Consider the following 14,707-nt stretch of genomic DNA (forward strand, 5'->3'; position numbering starts at 1 on the left):
TAAGAAAGGTGCCTTGTCAAAGACTTTTTGTAAATTCAGTGTCTACTGACTGCCTCCAAGAACTCTAGCTGGTTAGTCAGACAGTATCTCCCTTTGCAGAATCTACGTCCAGGCAAGACCAACATATTTACCCATGTGCTCAGTTACCTCACTCTTTACATACTGGAGTCTCCACCTTGTTGGAGAAGAAAGTCAAACTCATTAGTCTATAGGTCAGAGGACTTCCCCTGGAGCCCTTTCTGTACATTGCCCCCAGCAATTTTCTGGTGCAGCAGCCATTCACCAATCATAAGGATGGTCTATGCCCTATTGCCAGAAGTCCTGCAGCTCCAAATCTGGCTACCTTGAGAATGCACAGGTGGGTGCCACCCAGCTCTGCAGACTTTCTAACAACTAACTCAGCTCTTTTAGTTAGGATTTCCCAAATACCTACCTCAAATTGATAGTTTCTGCAACCTGTCTGATACAAAGAATAAACTGAGCATGAGAATCCACACATTCTTCAGCAGGAAAGTCGACTGCAAATAATTCATTTCACTTCTCTGCTATACTCTTAAAAATCTGAGTCCCCCTTCTACACCTTGGCCATAACATGGCCTGCCACCAGTAACCCAGAGTCACAACAGCTGTATACACTCAAGACAAGCATGAACTCCCTTAGCAGAATCACTCCAGATCACACAGAAACTTCCAAATTTTGCTTAATATGTTTTGGGTAAAAGTTGAAATGTATCTTAATGAAATGTGAAAGAGATTTTTTTAGAACTGCAATTTTAATAAAAGCAGCATATGGGGTTTGGAGGTTTTTTGTGTGTTTTGGGTTTTCTTTGGGTTGTTTTTTTTTTTTTTAATGTTGCACATATTTTTTACAGCACTCTGTCACACAGAAATGTGTGAAGCCTAAGGGTATCCCCAATCAAGTGGGTTCTTAAGTAAATAAGTATTTCATTCCAGTTCAAAGTTCCTTTATTTATTTCTCAAAATCTTAGATAATTCTGTGATTTTAAGTTCATTTCAAATATTGGAAGAGCATGTTACCAAGCACTCATACAAAGAATGCACATTTGTACATTATTTTTGTAATGTGAACACTAGCCAACAAGTAATATCCAAGTCACGTTTTTCAAAACAATCATTCTTCGTTGGTACTAAGCAACCACAGCTGGATGCCCCATGAAATTTAGCTTATTGGGAAAAACACAGCGTGAATCAAAGTGAAAGAACAATGTACATCAAACATGTAGCAAAAATGTGACATTTAAAAAAGAACTCTTACATAAAATTAAAAAACAAAAAGAAATCTTTTGAATTCTGGAGAAATTTAACACAAAAAATATGTTTTGACTAAGGCACATCTGCAGAATTTGCTCAAATGCAGATATAAAATAGTGTATATGCATGTAAATTAACGATTCAAAAATATGGTCAACTGAGTTGCTGTGCCACATGACATGCAATGCACTGAATTAACTGAATTGTCACCTTCAGCACCTTAAAGAAGATGACCAAGAGATGGGAGAAGTCTAGCTGCAATGTCTGTTGAGCAACAGGAGTGACCTTAACCCAGAAGTGTCAAACTCATTTTCACCAGGGGTCACATCAGCCTCGCTGTTGCCTTCAAAGGGCCGAATGTAATTTTAGGGCTATGTGTAACTACTCCTACATTTGTACAGTCCTAAAATTACAGGAAAATTAGTCTGACCCCCCTGTCTGAAGCAAATCAATGGGCATGCCTTAGAACTGCAAGAACAACTGAAAACTTGGTAATTACTTTCAAATCCAAGAGCTGAGCTTAAATTGCACTTCCTTAAACAAACATATTCACCATATACTCTTGCTTTTTTTCCTTTTTCCCCAAGAGAAGTCCAATCATTTCTCAGCTCCCACTCAGAAGGTCATGCTGAAATGTATTTCACCTTCCTTTCTTTGTAATCTGAACCATTTTTCATGGCCTATGGCCTTACTCTGATAGTCAGGGAACAAGTGTGTCCTGTCCATGCCATCAGTTACAACACAGTACTGTGGCAAGCTCCTGAGAGACCTCTGCTGAAGTCCTTCTACTGAGCGCTAAAAGCGAAGATAATTGTAAAGCCTTCTCTGGAATTCTTCAGCTGTTGCTATCTAAAACATTTCATCTCTGGGAACTGCAGAAGTACTCGCTGAAAAAGTCTTTTCAGGGAATTAATTAGACTGTATCATGAGTCACTAAATCCCTCTTTCATTTTCAGAAATTGAGCACTGTAATACACCAGTTTGGCTGTTTTCTATATTCTCCAATGGCACCTGAAAATACAAGAAAAATGAAGCCTAACACAAGCGAATTTGATGAGTATGAATGCTTCCTTATTTTATTGAGATAACAGAACATATTTCTTGAAATGACTACACATGTGCCTATGATTTCCTCTCTGTGACAGAAATGTAAAATGTTCAAATTAATTCCTAGAGTCTTTCCCTTTGGAAAACTCATGTAAAAGCCATGAGAAGAAGGAAGGAGATACGTATATGCAGACTATACAGCAACTGGTACAAAATGTGACAATATGAGCCTAATCCTGAAATTCTTAGTCCGGTCCATCACTTAGTCACACACTGAAATACCTTAAGGATGTGAGAACCCAGCTTAAATTCCATACACTATGTAACTATGTCTCGGGAGAATTTGGGTCTGACTGTAGTAATTTAATTTATCTTCTTTACTTTTTAAAGTAATACAGAATTTCCAATTGATATTTGCTTATCAAGCAGTGCACACCCACAAGTTACTGTATTGTAGATACTCAGCAATAAAACCAGGATATATTTTGATAAACAAATTAAACTTACACTATTTTTAAAACTTTACTTACAGTGTAGATGAACCAATATATTAAAAATCACCAAACATACCCATAAACCTGTAACGTACTGTGCTAAATCATCAAAGATGCATAAACTCATCTTCTGTTGTTTTTATAGATCGTAAGGCCATTTATCTGATGCCAAAACATCTCTGAAAAAGCAACATCATATTCATGGAGAGCTTTTCACTGGGAAATCATAATCATTTTCTATTCTGACAAACACAGCTGTTATAGGGCTGGATAATACCATAACGGTCAGATGGTAAGATGAGCCTTGGTGAAATGTTTGTCTTAGACATAAATTTTGTTGCAAATTTTAGGAACATGACACAATGAACAAAATTCAGGAGTAAATGACCATAACTAATCCTGTTCTTCAGGTGCATATTGTCACATCATTTTCCTTGAATAATAAAATGTATCAGTCGCCTAGACAAAATGCTGCTAGGATCTCATTTACAACAGTAGTTTTATTTAGCCTTACTACCAAAATCACTCTTACATGTTCTGACACCAGTGACAAGGACAAAAGCATGTTATACTTTTTCATTAAATCCTCCTATGAGGAAATCTTCAAGGATGGACAAACACAAGAGGAGGACAACATCATCTACATAGATGGGTCATCAGCAGAATTCAAATAAGTAGTGACTAAACCAGTGCTTCTTAAAATCCACTGTATTAAGAAACTCTTGCAAAAATAAAACTGGCTCCACAAATCTGCGTTTTCCATTAGAAGTAAAGGACGAAGGTTTTCCCTTTTATGATGAATACTTGCAGAAGTGTTTTCACAGTCACAGTTACTCCAGTTGAAAGAAGAAACATATCACCATTTTACCAACCAGCTCCACGGAGAAGTCAAAACCAAATTAAGTTTAAAAAAATTGTGATGATTGTCCATTGATTACTATCTTTGGTATCAGTATGGTCTCATAGCTATCTACTAATCCAGTCAATGTGTTCTGTAGTTATATCATATAGCACTGCCATAATAAAACAAAGAGTTTAAAATTGAAGATTAATATTCCTTTTATTTTTAGTTAACTAAATGTCATACAAGAATCTCAATCCATTTGCTTAAGACTGTTTTGCAACTAACTACAGTTCAACATGCCATTCTACTGGCTCTCTTTTAATATTCAGAAATTATCCATTACTTAAACATACCTTTAAAGAACAAAAAAACAGTGTAGCAGAGATTGTTCCAGAGAGTTCCCTTCTGAACAGATGTCCTGCAGGCCTGCAGGATAATATTTTGAGGAAAATATTTACCATATTTTTATGTCAAGTTTTTTCTTTCTAGTCTATTTCATTACCTCAAGTTTACTTTCTATTTTCAATTCTTACAAATTGTTCCAGGTTACTTTTACACTTGTACTTGTTGCTATAGTTTTACTGACCTGAACTAGGATGTGTACCAGCAAAAGTTATCTTGGGCATCATTGTTTTTTCAGACTCCTTCAGGGGAAAAACAAAACTACCTGTAAAGGCTTACAAAGGCACTTTCTGCTTTGTCTTTTGTTGAAAATTACTGTTAGAAAAGAGAGCTGGAGAATTAGAAAATGCAAGTACATTTTAGGAACTCTAGTGTGCTGGCTGGTACCTCCATGTACACTCACCTTTATCAACATTTAATTTTATGTCATAAAAAATCTGAGACACAGACATACTATTCTGTTCCTTCTACTCCCCATCAGGGAAAGATGTATAAGAAATTATGACAAGGCACAGTGTATTGAGCCACCGTTGCTGTTTCTGTTTTGATCACCTCCTCTCACCTTTGGGGGCTGCTGTTTGCTGCTCCCTTTTGACGGGGAACAGGCAGAAGAGGGTCTTGCACTACAACAGTCTACATCTTCCCAATCGCTTTGCCTTGTGTTGGCCTGACCGAGCTATCAAGTCTAATGAGATCTTCTTTAAAATAGGGTGCTTCTATCAACATTTATGCTCTGCTTTTACTATTGTCAGTCAAACCCATATACATTTCTCCCCAGTGTGGAGAACAGAACACTCCTAAAACACTGTAGGTGTGTAGCTGTTCGTATACCACACACAGTGGTTTCTATGTTTCATCTTTAGAAAATACTATCTCAGCATACACAAGACAGTGTAAAAGGTTAATGACAGTTTGAGTCAGGAGGGTGCCCAGATGCCTTAAGAGAGGTATTTTACGTATCTTGAAGTACCCGCCTAGTGTTATGAACTAGCACCCACCAGCTGGAGTGGGATAGCCTGCATACTTTAGGTCAGGCGCTCTTAGGACTGCTCTGATCCTGAACCTAAAGGTTTCACCAACTCTGAGTTTCGATGGCTTTCACATTGGAAGCGGCAATGACCTACAGCTTTTTTAGCTAAACAGAAAGAAATTATTTTCATTACAGGAGAATTCCTCTGTTACAATGGATTACGAGCAAATGGCTCCTGAAAGCACCTTCTGTAATTTGGGCATTGACCTGCTGCGCTCGCAAGCCATGGAACAGAAACCACCATCACACAAATGTGCACCCAGGACTTAATGGCATTCACAGACAACATCACAGCTAAATCAGTCAGGGAGAACAAGAAGCTCTCCCTTCACACTGCGGTAAGGGAATGGATTGCAAAGCCACGTGAATTGTATTGTAAGGCTTTTAACTAGCTGGATGTTATCCTATGCTACTGATTTAGTTACATGAATAATTAAAAATAAAACCTGTTTTCCTATATTTTATTATTTATAATATTTATATAGTAGTATTTCACTGTTAATGAGCTGCTCTCACTTTTCTGTGGTCATTTCGCTGATGCACATTGTCACAATTTCATTGCAATCATGAAATGAGTGGATTTTCACTCTGATACTAGTCCTAGTTTTACTGGGAAGAACACATGTTCTTGGTTTTCTGTTTGTTTCTTTTACTTTGTTATTATAGTGCCAATATCCTTCCCAATGCCTGAGGATCAGAAGTAAAAAGCACAAAGTTTTTAGAGAGCTTTTCCAGTGACTACCACATTTCCAGTTCTTCCACATTCTTGCAGAACATGTTATGCTCTAAATTTTTGAAGAGAATTATGCTCAAAAGGGTGAGCAAGCCACTGCTTCCAATTTCTTGAATTCTCCTTTCCCAGATCTGTTATTGCAACATACAGGGAAGCTGAGCATTTTTCTTTATGCAAATTTTTAGTTGAACAGATTTCCTAAAGCATAACATTGCCTTTGAGGGGAGGCAGAGAGCATGGTCTCCCTTTATTACTATTAGAGATCTATCTTCCCTCTATAATTCAGCACAGAAAGCAGAAAAATTGTCTTTAAACAAGTGGCAGAAGGAAAAGGAAATCATACGTACAAAGATTTAGGGAAGAATTAATTGTTTCCATTACAAAACTAGAGCAAATAATTGATATCACTGCTGAGGTTAATTTTGCTTACATGGAGGAAAAAAAAATATATTCTTCCCTCTTCCAGTCAGCATCTTCCTTATCTTGATTATTGTTTGTCACTTGCCAAGACATATTATACTGGGGGTATTTTTATAGCTACACTCCATTATACTGGTCTTGCCTGCTCTGATTGCCACCAGAATCTTCAACCAGCATACTTCAAAGCATACAGCAGGCTGACAAAATGACTTCAGATATTATCTGGCTCTCTACAGTGTCCTTGGTGCCCTTTCATCCCTTCTGTTATCTGGCTGTGACTGCTCATCTGGGGCTATGACTCCTTCACTTCTGCCTGGGATCTGTCTCCCTCACACCGTTCTGGGTCTGGCTGCTCCCTTTGAGAAGCAGCTGCCTTGTTTCTCCATTTTATTAGAGCCGGTGTTTCCTTGCTGATTGTTGTTCCTCATGTTATTCTTGCTGCACTCTCTTCTCCTCAGCTGATGCAGCTCTCCAGGGCTATGATTCCTGCTGTCAGTTATTTCTGGTATAGAAAGGCTGTCACGCTTTCTGCTTTGATTTAACAATTCTCAGATCTGATCCTGTGTTCAACAGGCTATATTTCCTGCTGCACTTGGGATATAACCACTTCTCCCATCATTGTGCGAGGACACTATTTCCCTTCCAGCTGCACTCAGAAGACATATCCACTCTCTGATGTAACTTGAGAGCCTTGAATCATCTACCAGTACTGTTTATTAATGAACTATCATGACTTCTCATTTTTCTCTACATATTTGTGGCCTTAGTGGAGGATGAAACACTCCTATGTGAAAAATTACTAGTATGACGATTTTAAAAGAGGCAAAACATTACCCTCAAGAGCTTAAGTGGAAAAACATTGTGTGCTGCAGGGCTGTAGTGCCTGCTCCACTCTGCTTGTGGGATTACCTGAATACCATTCTTAAGGGGTTTATGTCATGAGATTTCTTTACATGTGCAATCACTGAGGACAAGAAAGTGGAAATGAAAAATATATTCAGCTCCGAGGCATTTAAATAGCACAGTTTCAATGGTCATCTCTGAAGTGCATAGAAAGAGCAAAAGTAAGAGGTATATCTTTAAAATGACAGCTGGGTGTCTAGCAGAGATGGGCACTTTAATGGTGTCTAATTGATTTATGCCATATTGATGACAGTAAAGACAATGAAATGACAATGACATTCTATGACTGTCATTTCACTGAACAAAAATTAGATGGGAGAAAGTTTCATCATTTCAATATCGTGCAGAAAATTGTGAAGAGAGAAAAGGGATCACAATCCAAGGTCCCAGGGAGCACAACATGGCAATAAATAAATAAATAAATAAATAAATAAAAGGTTGAAAAAACCCACCACCTCACCAAAATGTAGGGAAAAGATACTGCACATAGTGCTAGACTGTTTGAAAACGAACATTTTATTTAAGACAGAAGAAAAGTCTTCACTGATGTCCCTGATTCAATGATTACTAGAGTCCACAGAAAAAATTTCCGAAAACTTAACACTTGACAGCATTTTAAAAATAAGGCAGCAAACAACCAAAAAGCCATCCCAGAAACACCAGCAACATCCCTCCAGCAGCACTCACTGCATAAGGAAGACTTTGAGGCACCTGAAAATATCTGAGCACAGGCCTGACCAGGTAAAAGCCTGCAGTATAATTTTATAGTTTGGATTTTACTGACGCACCATTCATCACAGTATTTATATTGGCAGGCACTGGGGAGTTGGAAGGATAGGCAAATGTTCTAGCTACCTAATAAATAAGCTTGTTTCCCTAGTTGATTTGAAGTCAAGCTATGCATGCAGGCATAAAAGGTTACATATGTATGAAACAGTATAAGATTTACAACACGTTAAATTTTCTCTAATTTATCCTCAGAAGGAAACAGTGTCAGGTGTTTGGAGGAAGGTACAGAAACAGTTAAAAAAAGCAGCTACATACTCAGGAAAGTTTCTTCCTATTAGATACCATTTGTATCTAAAACAAAAAGGATGAGGGAATAGCAGACAGGCAAATTATCAGACAGGAAAACAAAGATCTTACGGCCATCTTCCATTGCCAGTCCTCAAGGTGGTTTGCTAGATCTGGTAACAGGGTTCAAAATTTACAAGATCAGGCCCTACTATGAACACATTCAGTATCACCTAGGGTTCAGGAGGGCTGGCCATTAGATAACCTGAGTGGAAACACTGTGGTATCCACTTGGTATGGGCACTGTTACAATGAAAAAAGAACCTTTAAATAGACAGATACAAGATAGAGATTGCGCTCTAATCTGCACAGAGTGATCCTATTAGCCTGCATAAAATAGCTAATAGTACACAGATGTGTCCTACTGTCCTATTTGTCATTTCAGTGTAAATTAAAATTACTTAATATTTGCAAAGAGTTTATAAGATGAAAAGATAAGTGTCAAGTATTACAGTTTACTGTGTGATATTACTATTATCATATTAATTAGAAAAAATAATTAGCTTGAAATATTAAGATACTGAAGTGAGATAAGCCTCTGAACCTACTGTGGTTCAGCTATCACCAGCAAACATATGATTGAAACATTTAAACAATGAGAATACTTCAGTATGCTAAAAGCTGCTGGCTATTATAGCTTAATTGACCAAGAGTAATGTTTTCAATGCGAGCTAAGGGATTTTTGAAAATGTTACTTGGGCTCTTGAGCAACTCTGGCATTTTAAAATATTTTCCTCAGTATTCTGTGTTTGCATATTACATTCTATACCTTTCACATGGACACACACGCTCTCATTTGCCCATCCTTAAAGACACAGGATTTTTTTCATGGAAGAGGCTCACATTGAAGTTATTGCTGACTGGGAATAACTGATGACTATAAGAGAGGACACACCTCTTTTTTTAGCCCAAAATCAGCAAAGGACAATCTGGAGGCTCAATAGGCAAGTCAGTGCTCTGTTACTGCTGTCTTGTTGCCATCTGATGTTAGGCAGCTAATGACGCAGAACAAAATACTATCAGATGCAAAGGTGATGGTCAGAAGACTCTTGTAACTGAATCATCAACAGAGAGCTCCAGTACAGCCTCCACAGCTGAAGGCTTCAGGCAGCAGCCTCTGTGTCACACATCAAGTGTGTTTGCTCAGAATAGTAAGGTACAGTATTACACTACGTAGCAGAGAAAAATTGTGTGGTTTGATGGTAACCACCAGCTTTTGGGCCATATGCTAACAGCAAGCCCAGTCATCTGATGGAGAAGGTGGAAGTGTGCAGCCCTCTTAGTCCCACACAGAAGATCTTCAGTCCCAAAGCTGGCCAAAAAGGCTCGCTATTCATTAAAATACAACTTGAAATTACAAGAATTTACTACATATTCCCTCACAACCCCAAAAGTCAGTTCCACCACTCTCACTCAGCAATAACTTCAGAATTTTCACTATCTGACAGAAAAATTCTAATGGATAGGAAAAAAAACCAAACCAAACCAAACCAAAACAAAACAAAAAAACAAAACCAAACCAAAACAAACAAACAAACCAAAAAACAGAAAAAACTTTATATTTGACTTTAGCACTTGACAAGCTTCCTAAAGAGATTCAACAGGACAAAGACTACATATTGTTCTGCTTTTTAAAGCATCTAACACAGCACAGACATTGCCACAAAATAAACAATAGTAAAAAACCCAAATCTTTTTGCTGAATTCTGACAGCCTCCCAAGTTTATTTATAACATTTAATAACACTGGATATGTTGAATGTAATCGACTAAAATCACTGTAGGATATTCTAAATATATTCCACACAAATTTAAGTTTCCCAGTTTAGTGTACATATTTTTACAATGGTATTTGTTTTATAGACAGAATAAGATCTTCTAGTAGCTACTGACACATCTATATGCAGAGATAGATAGGTTTAATTAGTCTCACCTTTTTATAGGCAATCCAGTCAAACACCCTGTCAATGTCTGTAGCTTGCTGCACCTCCTGGGATACTGGATGTGAACTGGCCAGACCATCCAGCAACATCACTTCATGTAGGACATCTGTCAGAAATCTCTGTTTTTCCTGAAATACAGCATATGCAGTAGTATTGCAGACAACATTTACAGCAACACAGAAATGATGCACAGTTATCAGAGGCAGTTGACTAATATGGCAGTTGACTAAAATCAGACCTTCTGGTTCAAATGTAAGCCACCATGACCTCCTACAGTCTGAACCTACCAACAGATACAGGAAATAGACTCTGAGTCGAGATCTTTTGCTGCAGTGAAACTTGACTGAAATTAATGTAAAGACTATTAAATTAATCAAAATGTATCTGTAGGTGCAGACTGCAATTCCGATTATGACTATTCATTCAGAGTTACGAGGGGTGGGTAAAGAGGTGAAATGGCCTTGTCTTCAGTCATAAAAATATATAAACGTTACAAGTTGAGGAGCTCATTGAATACGTAGGTACAAAAACTTTTGACAGAGATGGGTAAACAAAGTTGTTACTGCTTTATTTAGGGATGTTTAAGTCACTTGGCTCTTAGTGCAAAGTTCACATGGCGGGTTGACATGGGACAGGACAGGACAGGACAAATCCCACAGCAGTGCCACAGCAGGTGCCTGCATTGTCTTTCATAATTCTGGTATAGAAATGCTTTCTCCTCAAGAACTTCCACGCTCTACAAACTTTGTAACTTCCATCTGAAGAAAGCCATCATTATCTCTCTTTACAAGTGGGACAACAGCTGCATATAGAAGTTAAATGGCATAGTCAAAGTCACAGCTACATCAGAGGCAGGTGCAAACCCCAACAATTTCCAACATACTAATTTGTTTCTACAGCTTCTGCAAATATGAGTTGTAGAGGTATGTCAAAACTGCTGCATATTTACTCCAGCAGCAACATTAATTGCTCATCTATACTCTATGAACTGTGCTGCACTCACTTTTACAGTGCAAGTAGATGGGGCTTTTTCAGCTGGGAAATGCCATGCCTTAAAAACTCCTAATAGTCATTCATACAGATGTGCCTAATCCAAAAGACTGCATCAGGAAAGAAGAGCTTCATTTACTTGTTTTTTCAAGTCCCAAATAAATGCAAAGAGATAATTAAAAAATATGGAAGGTTTAAATAAGCTTTGTTCACCCCGAAATGACATATCTCAAACTTTATCTAAATTACAACTGTTCCTGAGTTAATGTCAACCTAGTACCATAACATAAAGAAATTGTAGGCAATGCTGCATTTTTTTTCAAAAGCCACTTTGATGTCCATAGATAAAGAACCACACAATTACATAATAAATTCTATGTTTAATTTCTTGGGTGGCAAGATTTTGGTACCAATGTGTTAATTTAAATTATATTTATAAGACAGCTGAAAAGCTCTTCCAGTGCTGATCCATCTGGAAATGAACCTTTATGTTAAAATTCATTAGAGCACAAGAAATGTACCTTGAGCTGATTGTATATTCAGGCAATTAAAAACACGGGATGCAGGAAAGCCAATTACCCAACACACTCTTAGTGTCCTCAGCTGGCTGCATGAGGTAAGGTTTGTGAAAGGAAAAGTAATGTCTTGTTCATATTATTGTTAATTTCCAAATTTTCTCAGGCATATGCAGCTAGTAACTACCCTTTTTAGTGACAAAGAAAAGGTGTAGGGAAACAATTATTATGACAGTCCTACTCAGCGGAAAACTGTTGAGGTGTAAAGAATTGTAGATGTTTTGGTTACACCTCACACTCTCTATTAGTAACAGAGACCTAATTTCATCAGAAATATGTATATGTAATACATGCAGGTAATACATGCAGGTATGAACACATAGAGGTATGGACCTGTCTCCAAATTAAAGTCTGGATATCATAATGGACAAACAGTTGTGGGAGTCAATTGTTACTGTTTGGTATTAACTCATTAAAATGACCTTTGTTAATCACAAATTAATACTTTAAATACATAACCTGGCATCAAGATGTTCAGTATGCAGGAAACATAAAGTGAAGCTATAAGAATACAAAAGATATAAAAAGGACAGGCTACATTTTGGTTTTCTGTTTGTTTCTTTGATCATCTCCTGAAGGGCTGAAAAGGAACATTTTAGATTTGTGATCACTTATTCAAGTTACCATAGTCCTCATTGAAATTGATGGCAAATCGTCACACTGGGATACTACCGGAATAGCTGGCATGCTTCCTAACATGTAAACCTGCATTTTAGAGAGAACTAAGAAGGCTTTTAACCTACAAAGATAAATTTATTGAACTAATAGGACTTCGACAACGTTCCCACTTTGTCCTTTTAATACAAAGCATCTGAGAGTAGATTTCAAAGGAGACTGAAATATAACTCCAGGGAGACACAGAGCGAGAGAGAGGAGTTTGCTGGTTGACAGGGGCCCTGCAGCTGGAAGATACAACAGAAAACAGACATGCAGAAAGAAATTTTAACTGCCTTAATTATGTTGAAGAAACACTACCTCAGCTATTACAGTCATATCAGCACTTTAAGGGTAAAAAGCCAACACAACATGACCAAACTGCTTATACTGATAGAAGATGGCCTTTCCACACCTTAGTTGTTTTACCCTATGCAGTACAGTGGAATTGATCCATTTTAACATGATACCTACAGGACTAAAGAAATACCTAGCACAGAAATTGTAAAGAAAATCAATCTTGGAACGTGTTTAATGAGGCCAGCGAGCTGTCAACACAGTAGGAGACAGGTTTGCATCTAGACATGAAACAATGACAAAATGTTGTTTGAGGTGACACTCCTCCAGGGGAGTTCAACTACAAGAGAAAAGCCGAAGACTGTGATCCGCCTGCAAGGAAAAGAGGGCTTGAGTTGAGTCTTGAGGCTTTGGAAACTGTAGCTGCATAGAAGCTCAATGCTGTGCAGTGTTAACACAGGGCCAGGGCTCTGAGCAGGAGTTGGTATGACAGCAGCAGAAGCCTAGTCTGAAATAAGGACAGAGGTGCTTCCACTTAAATTTGTGCCTATAGCAATTCTTCCACCTATAGCAATTCTTCCACATCATGGAAATAATCTGGAGATTTTTAAATACGGATCTGCAGTGTAAATCACTCCATAGAAAAAAGAATCAAGAGTAAGAGACTGTCTAGCCATAAGAAAGCTTTCAGGTTTTGGTTTATTTTCACCTTGTTCTAGGGAAAAAGGTTTATGGAAAGGCAGTGGTCACTCTTTGTGTATTAATCTCCAACAGGATGCCCACCATTCAACTACTCTCCCTCTAAATGGAAAGAACGCCATTGTGAAATAACATGTTTTGGCAGAAAGATTATACCTTCAAGAGCCATTAAAAATTTATTGTGCATAACAGGATAACAATGGTGTAACGGAGAGGGGTTGCTGCTAGTTAAGGCATTAATTTAAGGCATAATGTTAGAGTACAAGTTAGCACGACAATAATGTTATACTTAATGTTAGTCACATAAAAATAATTTCTAAAAATTAATATGAAATACCAGGGAAAAGAATTAAAATGAAAAAACTGGAAAACATCCAACAGCGGAACAAAAGGAATAGCATAGTGAAAGCCAAAACTGATAATTAGTACGCAGAAGAGATCAAAGGCCTCAATATTAAAGGCACCGCCTTTGTTCTGGGACAGCCATTTGAACAGTTTATGGACTGAGAAATCTTTGTGAATAAAGCTGAATATTAGTGTGCAAATCTGCAAATGATTTCCCTGACAAATCTGCTGGAAATATCTTCTCCAAAATACAGTGCTTTACTAGCTGTCAGGAATACAAAGGAGGTGAGTGATCCCTCATGCCTGAGAAAACAAGGATATGCAAGACACGATACTTGGGTGTATAGGAAAAGTACACCCTAAGGAAAAAGAAATAGAAGTATATTTTGAAAGCAATCAAAACCCACCAACATATACACTACCAGAACTTCAGTTCTAATACAATATATTTGAGGGTGAAGCTTAACAAACTACACAGGAACATCATGTATGAGGAAAACTTAAGGTTCAATAAAATACTTTAAGGCCAGAAAAGATCCACTAGGGGCCCAAAAGCAAGTTCTTTCTGTCTATGTGCTTATAAATAGTAAGTTGTCATAGCACAGGAAGTCTCCTGAGTACTTGCAAATGAAAGGCAACATCTCTTTCTCTTTCTCTCTTCCCAACAGTAATTTTTTTTGTAAATAGCTTGAGCAGCTTACAGATTGCTTTTTTTTAATTTATATCTCTGCATGTGTCCTTCAGTTATGTGCATAGTTTGTTGAAGAAGGTCTGCAACACATTCTACATTTATCAGCTGTGAATATGTTACAGTCCTGTGTCTACCTTCAAAATCTTATTTTCTGCATTTTCAATTGAAGTTCTTGCAAAATTTCTGTTCTTCTGCTTGAGAAATTTTCACACTGGCTAACAATTTTACCTGTTATAAAGCAACATCAGTGTTCTGGGAGTTTGTAGTTAAGGAAGACTGATAGCTTTGAATGTAA

General features: G+C 37.6%; 1 protein-coding gene across 1 annotated transcript in view; it reads right to left on the reverse strand.

The window, feature by feature from the left end:
• The window catches only part of TRHDE (thyrotropin releasing hormone degrading enzyme), a gene marked incomplete at its 5' end in the record, with an annotated part of 209,637 nt that overhangs the window by 96,870 nt on the left and 98,060 nt on the right, over positions 1–14,707 (reverse strand). The window contains one exon of the mRNA XM_080363423.1: positions 10,152–10,289. Coding sequence (XP_080219549.1) covers positions 10,152–10,289 — 138 coding nt within the window. The remainder of the gene's footprint in view (positions 1–10,151; positions 10,290–14,707) is intronic.

Source organism: Nesoenas mayeri, assembly GCF_963082525.1.
Source record: "Nesoenas mayeri genome assembly, chromosome: 1".
Taxonomy (NCBI): domain Eukaryota; kingdom Metazoa; phylum Chordata; class Aves; order Columbiformes; family Columbidae; genus Nesoenas; species Nesoenas mayeri.